Source organism: Suillus paluster, assembly GCF_016628075.1.
Source record: "Suillus paluster strain FC165 chromosome Unknown EDB91scaffold_3, whole genome shotgun sequence".
NCBI classification, from domain to species: domain Eukaryota; kingdom Fungi; phylum Basidiomycota; class Agaricomycetes; order Boletales; family Suillaceae; genus Suillus; species Suillus paluster.
In genome coordinates, this window is record NW_024537563.1 from 457,653 (window position 1) to 470,544 (window position 12,892).

Consider the following 12,892-nt stretch of genomic DNA (forward strand, 5'->3'; position numbering starts at 1 on the left):
GACCTTTACTTAGTTATAAGATTTGAGAGTTTGCTTAGACATCTCTATAGTCTCGTAGCCAGGCCTTGGTCGAATGAAGACAATGTTAAGACGCCTCTACGTCTCCCACAGACAATGTCATTGACATGTGATGACGTAAGCATCCATTTATCGCGTCTGCGGTGGACGCACTATGTACCTTCAAACGCTTCAAACGTCCACTGCTGACATCTTGCTTTGCGCTCGCATAGTTCAGATTCAAAGCTCAAACTTCCACAATGATATCAAGGCCACCGTCGCCGAACTCAAGGACGGAGTCTCCAGGGAATGGGACCGGTTACTTTTCTGCACCTTTCGAACGTTTCATACGAGATGAGACATCCGATTGGGCAGGTGCTTTTACCTTGCTAGGCAAGCCTTTGCTCTCCCGTCCCACCATGAAACCCCCAACCCCTGACATTCTTGTTACAATAGACACCATGGAGACATTTTTTGACTCTCGACTGGACTTACTCCAGCGGCAGATACAGAAGCATAGTGATAGGTTGAAGTTGAAAGCTGAGGAAGCTCTGAAGAAGCGCGTGCAATCAAGCGATGTGTTGGCGGAGAATTTCGACCGTGAAGTCAAGAACTTCAAGTTGAAGGTACGTTCAGACACTTGCATTCATGACGATTGATGACGATTGAACGCGTCAATTTCAGGTTTCGGCCCGTATGCAATCTCTAGTGGAGTCATGGCATTCCGCGAAAGTCGTGAGGACTCGTGATAAAGTGACATTCTTCTTTGGTGTTATGTCACTCCTCGTGTCGGCCTTGATGTTTGGCTTGGCTCCGCAGTGCGCACTCTCAGAGTTTCTCGTGATTTGTAGTGACTGATGTCTTGTATGCAGATGGATACATATAGCATACACAGTACAAGGTCTATATCTCCTTCCTCTTCGTGCTTACACGTACAAGAAGCGATCATGGCATTATTTCCTTTTCGACCTCTGTTACTATGTCACCATCCTTAACTGGATCTACATGTGGTTCTTACCATCAAATCCTGCGCTCTTCATGGCCTGTTACTGTCTATCCCACTGGCTCGCTAGCTAGTGCTGTTATCACTTGGAGAAACAGCCTTGTTTTCCATGACACGGACAAAGTCACTTCATTATTCGTGCATATATATGCACCTTTTACATTCACGGTCATCCGGTTGGTTATAGTCGATCTTCTCTATACAAGTTATTCATCATTGTGGACAGGCACTTCTATCCAAATGCAGAAGACAGATTCCCCGCCCTAAAGGCACTCCCATACCTCGACCCAGCGGGTGCTCTTCTTATGAGCGGTGCTATATGTAAGCTTATTGTTGATGATTTTGACGACTAAACATGACCGGTCATCTAGATGTCTCTTGGCAGTTGATGTATTGGAAGTTTGTATTGGTGGATCGTCGAACCAAGATCGCATCTGGCCAGCGGACGACGTCTTTTTCCTGGCTTTTGAACGACAAGCGAAGTGCCATTGGGCGAGCTTTGTCGACAGTTCCTCCACAGTACCGTGAACTTTCGTTCATGTTGGGGCAACTCGGTATGTGAAATTTGACGTCGCGATTTAGCGATACTAATTTTCCTTTAGTGTACTCTCTCCTTACTGAATTACCCGCGGTGTTCTTGTTGTATGATAGCCCTGCGTGGAGCGGAGCATTCCTTATCTTTATATTCTCTGTCAGCGTCTGGAACGGAGGTGGTTTCTATATCGAGGTATTCGGTCGCAAGTAAGCATCCCCGGTTCTGGGTTCCTCGGAAAGGAAGCTAACCTTAACCCTCCCTTGAAGGTTCGAGCGTGAACTGGAGGCACTCCGAAAGGAGCTTGCAGACAGCAGTAATAATAGCAACATCAGTCGCTCTGGCAGATCAAGCCCCACATTTACGGATGGTGAATCAACTACCAATTCGCCATTACTAATGAACCAGAAGTTGCCAACTATTTCCCTTGACGAATTGCTCTCAGACGCCGAATCCCCCGACAAGGATAAGGAACAATAGGCATAATATTTGCCCAGTTCTCTTGTGCCTCTCGCTTTTTCAGAAATCGCTTTGGTTGGAACGCAACATATTGATTTCTAATTATGACCTTTGGCTCCACCACTTGTTTGATACCACTTATCGATTCACTGTGCCCACTACCATATGTGTCCGACCCCAATTATTTATCGCGAGTTTTACAGGACTTAAATACATGTGCCTTCGTTGCTTTTGTTTCTGTGTCTAATTCGTAATGTCAGTCCTTTGTTGTTCGTTATCACTACTAGAATCAAAGTTCTCCCATTGAACTCCACTACGAATCCACCCCGAAAAAGGCCGACCTTCCCCTAGTAAACAGCTTTTCGCCATCTGGTACTGGTTCATGCTCTCCTTCGCTTGATGGTAGGTCGTTGTTTCACTACGAAACATCAAGTTGTGAGTGCCATTTGTCAGATTGCCCGCTCATAGCCCTGGGTCCTTACCTTTCAAGCGGCAGGTTCTCTAAGCTCTTCGTCTTTCTGTACAGGCGAAACAAGGAGACTTTGGAGAGCTTGGGCCTTTGATTGTCCAAACATTGCGTAAGATAGTTTAGAGAGGAAATTAATGATTGCTTACCAGAAGATTGTTTTGTAGCGATGTTTCGGAGGAACACCTCGTTTGAGGCCGTTTATCAATACCTCATACGGCGATGGTGAGTCCGCGACCCAAGTCAAAGCTGAGGATAATCCAACTGAGAGGGACAGCGGAAGTATGCATGGATATATAATTACATTCATTGCATGATCGTCGAGCAGGAGAAGAATGCTCTTGTGCTGACTTTGAATGCACGAACATAACCGACGTGAACTGTACCTTCGGCCGACTCAAACTATATCCCTCCGGAAGGCCTGTGTAAAACATTTCAATTTTGAGTATCGTCTTACTATTGAAAAAATGTACCAGAAATATCTTGCAGACGCCCCCAGAACGCTCGTTCACAATCCGACTTCACGACATCATGTAGATCTTGCGGGACTTCGCCAATGATGATCCTTGTCAAATAAATCGGGTGAAAAAACGCAGAGCCCAAAGCACCCTGTATCCCAAGTGCGTTCCAGCGGGCTATTTTATCGCTGCAAGACAGCGATAACGTCTGAGGAGAATCAGCACGTCCGGGCTTTGTACGGAGAACTCCAAAAAGGGAGTAATTATCCCGTCCTCTGCAGGCAATGTTGGGGGGCAAAGGTGCAAATACTGAAGCATCCTTCAGTGCCGCCATCTCCTCGTCTTGGAAAATGGCGAGGAACCGCATAGAAGCATCTCCACCTTGACAACCGTCGGCTGAGATGAGATACATACAAAATACGAAGTGCTAGTGCTTCTCACAAGGAGGTGTTGATATATACATTATCATCTGAACGCCGTCTTTAAGACGATAACGACCATCTGTCGTTTTCGATATCCACGCAGAATGCCAATGCGATCCATCAGATGCCACTCTACCGATCTCTTCGAGCAACCACCGAATGGCGCAACGACGAGCAAGAACTTCTGCATGACTATCGTGCAAAGCCTCGCCTTTCAGTGGAAGCTTGTCCCTTGGAAGGCACTTGCACCCCGTAGCTAGTGCGATGATCTTTGGCTGAATCAAAGGATTAGAGGAAGTCAAGCCGATCGCAGCCAGAATCGTGAAAGTTCCGAGTGGGAGCTTGAAATTCAGAGAAGCATAAAGCTTCTGAACGGCATGAACAAGAGCAGTGTCCTCATCTGAGAACATGCAGAGATCGCCGCAGTTTCTTCTACGTCTACGACAGACAAGGTTTGATAAGAACACATTCCTACTCCAAATAAGCACAAATAAATCAGATCTAAGCCCTCGCACCGTCGGCAGATTTCAGGATTAAGTATGGTAGTCCCCTAGTCACACGATTACTAGAAGAATACCGCCTTTTACGGATTACTCTAGCCCTCCGCCCCGGCCGCGAGTACGAACAACTCCTCCGAGGGACATAATACGGGCCCCACTTACCTATAGCTAGTAACTGGTATACAACGTCGTCACATCGAAGCTTCTGGATGATATATACATAGCTCATGCATTTTGAAGGGTCCCGCAAGAATCTAACTCTATCCTTTGCCAAAGCTTTACTTGATTTCGATCGCTTGCAAGTTGCAATCAACATGAATCCTTTCCAGAGAAACGAACATCATCATGAACGAGATTGCACAAGATCGCACAAGATCGCACAAGATCGCGCATCTGCTCGCCGTAAATTCCGCTTCTTCAACTCAAAGAACAAGAATAGGGGACACAGTGAGTTTGTCATCATTGGTATGGGTAACTACCGATATGTGCCCAGTATAACATGCCCATGACCCTTCCACAGAAGCAGCACTGCCCAATCCCAGGACGTCCAGCAAAGCAAAAACATCCGAAGCTGGAACTTCGCGTCACGGTTAGTCTACATGTCTTCATTTCCGTCGCACTGGTGTCATCATCTTGAGATAGGGATGGGAAACCCATTTGCCCTGGATGATCAAAGTGAAACGTGCCCTTGGTATACACCGCATCCCTCGTAAGAAGCGAGAGTCCAACAAGAGGCGGAAGCGGCGATCGGCACTTCTGTGACTGCAAACCTAGCGTATTCGATGATCGCATTCGGTCGTGTTGATCGTGTATATCATACATTCCCTTCCAATACGTAGACGAGAGCTTGTAAAAGTTCGTCAAAGCTCGTGACATAATAGGATACACACATGTTTTGTCTCTTGCACAACCGAGTGGGGCTCGGAGGGCGCAGAGATGACGATACACCAAGCATCGACAAGTAAATAGCTGCAGTATGAATAGATTACCGAGGACTTGAAGATATATAGTAAATAAAAGTCCGATGTGAGTCTCTCGCTTCAAACAGAGCTACGCACAGGACAGCATATTGCTTAGTTGGTGTTCATCTTGAGAAGCCATGTACCCATGCTGACCTCTTCCATATGCTGCAGCTCGATGCGATCCCATGGTATGGGGATGACGTTGGCCTGGATATGGTGCATGAGGAATCTCTACATTGAGTGAATGACATTGAACAATTACCTGAAGGTAATGTGCAACCGCACGTCCGATCCTTCGCGCCAACGACTGAAGGTCAATGCGTCCCCCATACCCGTCAACAGGTATCTCGTAATTGAGTGGTGAATATCCAGGCCACTTTGAGATGGACAATTAAGGCTTCAGCTGGAAACGTACTCAAACTGTACTCACTGCGATCTTCACGTAGATCTTGCCTCGGTGATCAACACCGAGGTCATTGAAGGAGTACGAGTCCCAGCCAGCCAATCGGACATTGGCTTGTGCTTCACCAAGGGTGAGTCCGCCCCGGAAGGCACCCTTGCGCTTGAATTTGACTATGCCACTATGTCTGCGGAATGGGTCCGAAAATGATGGTGGTATTGGCGAGTAAGATCTTGATGACGATCGACGTGGTCTACCCATTCCCAAGGGCTGCACGACAGGCGGATAGACACCCGTATCCATATAATCTGCATCATCATACACTGGTAAAGGTCAGGGCTGGTCTGAATTCATACAAACAGTCCAGCACTTACATGATGGGAGATAATGCACGCTGCGGTTGGGTGTGGACGAGTACATAGGGTAGGATGGCCGATCATAGTACTTTCACAATTGAACGTTAGTAGATGCTGATGACCATGGGTAAAGGTTGTGGCACCTCTCCGTGCAGCATTGGCTCACTGTACGTCGCGCCCAGCCGATCATAAGGGTAGTTAACAGGGGTGGTCGCTCTGTATCCGAGCGACTGTCTGCGAGGACGACTGTAGGTGTTGTCGTATGGAGAGTCGTATGGAGAATATGCCATTTTGACAGTAATGAAGCAAGCGATGAAGGGGTGGAAGTCTCAGATGCGAGAGGCCTTTATATCTGCTGGTGTGGCTTTAATACCGTAAGCTTGTACCCCATGGCCTCGAGGACAAATATTAAGGGTGGTGGGAAGATGGGAGCTGTAGTCCGGATCGAAATGGTACAATTCAAACTAGGTAGTAGTCAACCACACAAAGACCCGGCCGCGGTCCACCTTCAGAAGACATGTCGCAAAAAGTCCACTGGATCTTGGCCTCATGGATGGCTGATAAGAGGGCGCAGATATCAGCTCGATCCACCAGCGAAGATACAAGCTGAGATGAAATTATGGGTCGCTTTGGTCCAATTCCGAATCACGTGGAGTCATGATGCTACAGCAGTTTCATCGAAATTTAGGGCCAAAGCTAGCCAAAGACTCCAACGAGCCTTCAACGAGGCCAACACATGCACCATGATGGCATGGTGGCGAGTCCTGTGCGCGACATAGACGTTACTGCGGATTTCTTTTCAGTTCGAGTAGCGTATTGGCTGGGGTTCAGCCCGGTATAGACGGGTTCCCTGCTCAAGGTTTAGGCAAGACTTCCGCATTTTGGTTAAAGAAGATGACCAGCGGGTCAAACGTTAACGCGACTAGAAAGATTTGGAAATTGGAAATTACGGCTCCGTTTGGCTGGGCCCGGGTCCATCCGCGTCCCTTGCTACTAGTACATAGGTTTTGACCAGGGGCCGGAGTTCGGACAAAACGGCCACGACAGCCTTGTAAGTAGCATAGTTCAGTACTGATTGATATCTGCCTGATCTTTCGTAGTAGCAGAGGGTTAACTTAAGCTCCTTGCCTTTTGCCTGGGCGCGTCGTGGGCGCGTCGTGGCCTACATGATCTCCTCTAGGTAGACCAATAGAAGGAGGACAATCATTCCCCCTGTATAAGGGGTCGTGGCCCCATCCGTCGAAGGGCGCACTGAGTGAAATCCGGAGTCATCCTAGTCGATGCAGCACGCACGCACGACGCACGTGGCTTCGGGTTTGGGTACTTTGGTTGAGATACGGGAATCCAGAAGAAGATTCTACAATTGTCTTCGTTCTATTATGGTCTAGCTAGGGGAGACTAGCCTTCGATCGTTTCGAGGAGGAAAGAAAGAATTAGACATAGACAAGAGGAATGCGGTCCACGGACCGACGTCCGCGAATATCAGCAGCCGCCTGCAGCCGTTTGATAAGGTCGTCCTTGTGGAAGAGCCGGTATGGTGGTGAGTAGTACAAGCAAGTACTAGCGTGGTGGTATGGTTAATACTAATACTTCTCGATAGGCAAGCCAAACGGTAACAACTCGAACTACGGGAGCTGCCCAGACCGTACCACAGTCTTGGTCTTCATGTCCGCAGCTGGGCATCCACCGCCTCCTGCTAAATATTGTGATTTACTGATTAGTGAGTTTGCCGTCTATGATACTTAGCATTGTATTTATTTTGCTCTCATTCACACCAGCTTTCATGAGGTGCCCAAACACGGCCCTGGGTGCCCGAGAGAACGTCATTGACAAACAAGCCCGGCACGACACGTCCGAGAAAGGGTGCTCACATCAACCAGATACTTAGCGCCATGGTAATACAAATGCTGAGAGTAATCAGCACTCTACTGTGCTGACAGTCAAAACCTGTTACTGCCGTTCATCAGCTCTTAGAATTTGAGCAATGGCGCTCCATACTGGAAGTCATTTGGACGACATTCCTCCTGCCACCGAATTTCTGCAGCGGATAGCACGGCCATAATATCTGAATCTGACTGCGATCACCATGAGCACCAGCTGCTTCTCGAACTCACCTTCTGTGCCATCATCCAGAGTCCCGTCTGAGTCAACTGCGTTCTTCGGAAAGCTACTGCAAAGCTGTAATGCCTGCGAGTGACCATGTTGCGTACGGGTCTCTGAGAGCAAACCGTACGCAACATGGTTATCGTAGGCATTACACATATGTGTCCCTGAGTACATCTCCACGAATAAAAGTCAAGTTGCTAAAACACTTTCTCGGAGTCTCATATTTGCTTTGACCGTTGCGAGATCAAGGCTGTAAGGAAGGCCCGTGCCTCGCAGGCAACGTCATCCAATAGTTTTTGTATGAGTTGACACAGCGCTCGGAGTTTACCAGAAAGCAAAATCTCAAGCGTGACTACACACTGACACTGCAGGTTTCGGACGAGCGCTGAGGTTCGCGGTGCTCAAGTACAAATTTCCCTCGTTCAATGGGTCCAAACGAGATATCACTTCAACACCCAACAGTAGTGGAAAGTGCTGCCAAGGGGAGACAGTCCCAGGCGTTTCAACAAAAAATACGCAATCGGTCATATTGTCGTTGTCCATTTGTTTCGATCACGGTCACATCATAACAGAACAAATCAATTTTGCGTTCATATTCAAGTGCTTTGTCGATGATACCAATTCAAACGAGTTCCCACTCTTCCCCATCATCTGTTTTGAAGAGCTCCTTCAAGTCCTCGCTCTCAGGATCACTCTCCAGCAAGGGAGTCACCACCCCGAATCCGTTCACAAGGTCACTTAATTTCAACCCCGGCTCAGGGCTTTTCGAAATGATCAAATGACAGCTACGGGAGACTCTGACGGACAGCTTGGCGGAAGTCAAGGTGATAGCGATCTCGTCAGAGCCGATCATGATGGTTCCTGTAGCATCCTTGCGCTCGCTCATCAGGCGGACGCGGAAGCGGGTGCGTTCGGTACGCGACACATAGATTTTGGAGTTAGGCGTGACGTTGCCAGTGGACGATCCAGGACAGTACCAGTACTCGTTAGGAGAGACTTTGGAGCGGATGAAGAAACTTCGACATGGTAGCTATCAGCTCAATGTGAAATATCCTGCAAAGAAACAACTCACGTGTTCCCGCTAACGTGATCCGCAAAATCTGACGACGGAATGACGCTCAACACGCGACCGTCATCTCTTTCTGGCAGTAACGTGAAAAACACTTTTCCAAGGAACCTAGACGCAACCTGGGCGTCATTGATGGAGTAGGCGGCGTTCGCTTGGTTAATGTCGTGGGTGAAAAATTGGGAGGTGACACGCCTGACACTGTCCGAGTACTTCGTGTTGGTGGAAGTGGACACGGCACGCCACCACTCATCGGCAACTGTGCGGCTGGCGAAGACAATCACGTATCGCCAGGACCAGTCATCGTTGATCTATAAGAAGATTTAGCGGAAATTGCAAACATCGAAGAATTGATTTTGGACGTACGTTCTTGATGTACGCGTAGTGAACCATGATCGTGCTTTAGGAGAGATGATGTGTCGGTTGTGTTGGGATTGAGATCGGATACGTAGAATGCTGTGATATATGGAGATGTTTGGTTGGGTTGATATCAAGACGTTGCGAACAGCGAGTAAGTCCGCTGCTGCAATGACCGCGCCATACCGCCGTAAATATAACATCGTGAAAGATGGTGAAGAATGAGACCTAAAGATCTAAAGGAATAGAAAATCAGTTATTATTCAACAACAGTCTGGACCAGGCTTGTGCAAAATCCATCAACCATAAAAACTCATGTTGCGGCGCTTGTGACTGGCTATCTTGGGTTGAGGACCCATTCTAGTGATCACAATGACTTAAAGACTCTAGCCGTCTGGGGTTACAGAAGAACTGCTAAATTTAACGAAATTTGCGATGTGAGAACTCACCATCTTTGTAAAAATGAACTGGATGACCTAGGTCGCATGTTCAGAAATGATAAGAATCAATCAGCTGTCGACTTCTTTGAGCCAAACCGTTAGAGTGCGGCACATAGAGTTCATCGATTGCAGATAACACGAGCTTTTGGAGAAAGATGCGCCTCCCATTCCCCCCTTATCAACCTAGTAATAGTAAATTTCCTTCCGTTCTCGGACTCGGAGGAGATGGAAAAGCACGCGAAAGTTCAAGACGCGTTTAATTCCAAAGGAAGTCAAAGCATCACATGAAGAGTCGATGAGAGACCGAAATGACTCCGCTTTCTCCACCGAGATCGGTTTCAGGAATGGGTCAGAGGGACGCCTCGAGGCTCTTGACGGGCCCGGGGTCACTATGATCCGGTTTGCATGGAGTCATGAGGCTACAGGAGAGGCGTCGTCATAGCCAACTGTCTCCAAAGCCTCGAGGCAAACACATGTGATGGTGGTGGCTCCTGTGCGCCACGCCTACGAGCCTGAGGCGCTACGATGTCGGTAGACGCTGTCAAGACGTGACACGTGAGCTGTAGGTTTCTCTTTAAGTCCTTCTCAAAGTTGTTAACAGTACTTGCGTAGACGGGTTCAGGGCCTGTGAAGTAAACCTTCTAGGCAAGACCTGGCAAAACACAAAAACAAGCTTCAGCGCTGAGCTAACACGTGGCATATGACGTAATTTTCAAATTGAAGTCTGAATACCAGTCCCCCCGGCTGCGCAGAACCAGTACATGCACGCGACTTGTGAGAGGCTGCAACCCTAATCTCACCTGTGCACATCGAACAAACGAAGGGAGACTGTAACAATCGTTCATTCTTTATTAACCGCAACCCGACAACTGCTCCTGGTCGCGAGTGGTTCTACGACACTAGCGTTCCTCGTTCTTCGCATCTTAGGCCGCAGAACTGCCAACATGTATGCCACTAACCTTTCGAATGGCAGTCGTATCATTGCTTGACATACCTGTCTATCTTTGCTCGCCACACAACTTTCCGAGTCAGACCAGGTTCGCATAATATATGTACATGTAAGTATCCGATGCGCTTCCGTTCCTGCTGGACCCACGGAGGTGTCTACGAAGACTAATCCAATGCAGTCATATTCGCAGCATCAAAATTAACCCAGTTGACGGATTTTCAGTAAGTAGTCTTTGTGACGTTCAAGATTGTATGGTTACTACTTATGTAAATTTCGGTTTCGTACACAGGGGTCCGACTCGTTCACCAGCAATGCACCTCGAGACTGCGGATGATAAAGTCAGTAATCGCTGAGAATGGAGGTATGCTGCGGAAGTCTGGAGGTTTGCACACACTGTGACAGTGAGCCGCCGTCGTCCTTCACACGATGACACTTCCTACCGTAGTGTCCATGGTTCTGTGGTCTACTATTAAGCGGAACGCGTGAGCTCCTGATCGTCTGACTGACCACCCAGTTGGGGAACCTTCAGTCGAGTTGTATAAGACACGATTAGGTGGGCTGGTGTTCCGTGATCTGCACTTGTTATTATGTAAATAATTATGAACATATGACATCCTTGCTATCAAAGCATTAATTGTTCCTCCTGTGGCTTGGTATAAAATTTATACTTTAGTAATATATGTACAGAGACTATGGTAACAGATGACGCGGACGGCATCTCCCTGTAATTGTTCGGAGGCCGCGGGAGCAGTGTGCACTTTCCCTAGGTATGCATTTGATGAACAAACGATTCGCTACATCCGTTTCCTCCCTTCAATTTCATTGCCTAGAATAATGTCTTGTTCTCTATTAAACTGTAGTTGGTTCATCCCTTCATTTTTTTTAGCGTTGCTGTATATATATGTTGTGTACATTTTTATCCATACTACATTGTATTAAGTACATTATCATGGTCTCGCGCTGTTGACGTCTTGGTATAATGTGGGGATTTTGGTGATCGGCCGCGTCCTTGTGAAAAGGAACGTGGAAGAAAGACATAACTAAATTAACACCACAAGCCGCCTCTATTAATTTGCGAGAAATTAGGCACCAAATCATGAGTTCGTAAAATGGAGTGAGTATTCGTGACCGCGAGCGTATCCACGAAAAGCGTGAGTATGCTATATGACCGGGTGCGAGATATTCGTAGTCTAATAACTGCTATCCAATGGAGTGATCAGTTTATTTGCTTGTGATTGCAATGCTGGTAATGAACTCGTACCTCCAAGCTCAAACTATGGCGTTACTTTCCAAAGCTAAAACCTCAAATATTGTGTCCCAATCAAGTATATCTGAGGGTGAAAACGCAATCGCTGGAGGTAACTGAGGGGCGGGTGTCGTAGGTTCAGTTGGGGCAATGTGTGGGAACCCCGCCAGGTCCAGCGGAAGGACGGGTTGCTCAAGGGGAACGGGAGGTAATTGTACTAGTGATGTATTGACAGAAAGAGTCGGTCGCACGGGAGAACTGGGAGAATGTGGAGTGGATGGAGGTCGAGGACCCGATGGTCTTAGCCGCTGAGAGCGACGTTTATGTATGCGTGACGACTTGTGATCAAATGGCAAACTCTCTGTGTCGTCAATACACGACGCTGAAGGGGACGAGGATTCGGAAGTGATACTGGACTGATTGGATAGAGAAGAGTCGCTAGAGGTGCGGGAGCATATTGTTGACGCTCTGGACAGGCCAACCTGCCGACACGTCCATGACCAGCTCTCTTCAGATTCTTCTCTCACCGATGTTGCCGTTTGAAGCCAGCTACATGGGCGCGGTCCCCGCAACCTAGAGGTCTTCCGCGGAGAGAATAAGGGGAGAGGGGCGATATTGTCTGCATGGGATGACTGCATCTTTGCAGATGTCATGAATGCGGGAAGCAAAGAGGATTGGGCGCTATATAGATTGCGAGCATCAATATCATTTCTGCGAAGCCGATGATTCGCACAAGTGAGGCATCTTGCCGAGATGACACCCTAATTGTCTAGTTGTGGCACTGATTTAACACCGACTTGTCATGAAACCGGAGGGAGATGATTAATCGCATGGCTTCGTGCTCTAATGCCAATTGCACTGGTTCCTTGATGAGTCCCATGCGTAGATTGCCAAGTTTGGTATGTTCCCGTGGGTCCGGTCACCAGTGTAGACGGCGAGCTGAACTGTGTAGGTAAAAGAAGCCAATCATCGGCTGCCACGACGGGAGGCATTACTTATATGTACTTAGTTTCATGCTAAGCGTTATCAGTCTTAAGTGGTGTCTGAAAGAGCCAGGTACATTTTCCAAAAGCAGCGATACCGCCGGAAGCTTTCAGCGAATTCAAGTAACTTGGAAGTGTACTAGCTCCTGTACTTTGATACTTATCAGAACTTATAACGCTAGTGTCAGGG

The 12,892-nt window shown here is 47.8% G+C and overlaps 6 protein-coding genes across 6 annotated transcripts; 2 read left to right on the plus strand and 4 right to left on the minus strand.

The window, feature by feature from the left end:
• Nucleotides 1-257: 257 nt before the first annotated feature.
• EDB91DRAFT_1234105 (uncharacterized protein) lies at nt 258-2,012 on the plus strand (the record flags this gene model as incomplete). The annotated part of the gene is made up of 9 exons (XM_041321172.1): nt 258-390; nt 454-623; nt 682-815; nt 870-1,048; nt 1,071-1,176; nt 1,227-1,321; nt 1,372-1,554; nt 1,603-1,741; nt 1,802-2,012. 9 exons carry the CDS (start codon nt 258-260, stop codon nt 2,010-2,012), a joined length of 1,350 nt encoding a protein of 449 aa, XP_041183006.1.
• Nucleotides 2,013-2,234: 222 nt separating this feature from the next.
• On the minus strand, nt 2,235-3,800 carry EDB91DRAFT_1215009 (adenosine deaminase/editase; the record flags this gene model as incomplete). The annotated part of the gene is made up of 6 exons (XM_041320808.1): nt 3,357-3,800; nt 2,931-3,296; nt 2,762-2,878; nt 2,607-2,706; nt 2,474-2,548; nt 2,235-2,409 (listed from the first exon to the last, which is right to left on the minus strand). Exons 1-6 carry the CDS (start codon nt 3,745-3,747, stop codon nt 2,235-2,237), a joined length of 1,224 nt encoding a protein of 407 aa, XP_041183007.1. The 5' UTR covers nt 3,748-3,800.
• Nucleotides 3,801-4,910: 1,110 nt separating this feature from the next.
• EDB91DRAFT_1242651 (uncharacterized protein) lies at nt 4,911-5,845 on the minus strand (the record flags this gene model as incomplete). Its single annotated transcript, XM_041322214.1, has 5 exons — nt 4,911-5,006; nt 5,062-5,175; nt 5,230-5,522; nt 5,574-5,643; nt 5,699-5,845. The coding sequence occupies 5 exons, from the start codon at nt 5,843-5,845 to the stop codon at nt 4,911-4,913; spliced, it is 720 nt and encodes a 239-aa protein (XP_041183008.1).
• A 159-nt stretch (nt 5,846-6,004) lies between these two features.
• EDB91DRAFT_1333086 (uncharacterized protein) lies at nt 6,005-7,087 on the plus strand (the record flags this gene model as incomplete). Its single annotated transcript, XM_041325419.1, has 4 exons — nt 6,005-6,321; nt 6,359-6,527; nt 6,571-6,606; nt 6,944-7,087. Coding segments are annotated over 4 exons (666 nt in total), but the record flags the coding sequence as incomplete, so codon positions are not given.
• A 1,196-nt stretch (nt 7,088-8,283) lies between these two features.
• Nucleotides 8,284-9,120, minus strand: EDB91DRAFT_1077399 (uncharacterized protein; the record flags this gene model as incomplete). Its single annotated transcript, XM_041314931.1, has 3 exons — nt 8,284-8,677; nt 8,734-9,038; nt 9,094-9,120. The coding sequence occupies 3 exons, from the start codon at nt 9,118-9,120 to the stop codon at nt 8,284-8,286; spliced, it is 726 nt and encodes a 241-aa protein (XP_041183010.1).
• Nucleotides 9,121-11,546: 2,426 nt separating this feature from the next.
• On the minus strand, nt 11,547-12,731 carry EDB91DRAFT_411871 (uncharacterized protein). The gene is made up of 2 exons (XM_041327175.1): nt 11,735-12,731; nt 11,547-11,673 (listed from the first exon to the last, which is right to left on the minus strand). The coding sequence occupies exon 1, from the start codon at nt 12,370-12,372 to the stop codon at nt 11,743-11,745; it is 630 nt and encodes a 209-aa protein (XP_041183011.1). The 5' UTR covers nt 12,373-12,731; the 3' UTR covers nt 11,547-11,673; nt 11,735-11,742.
• Nucleotides 12,732-12,892: the final 161 nt, after the last annotated feature.

What these genes read in the sequence shown, in the direction of transcription:
- EDB91DRAFT_411871 (XM_041327175.1), bottom strand. Translation starts at nt 12,372, where the DNA reads ATGACATCTGCAAAGATGCAGTCATCCCATGCAGACAATATCGCCCCT.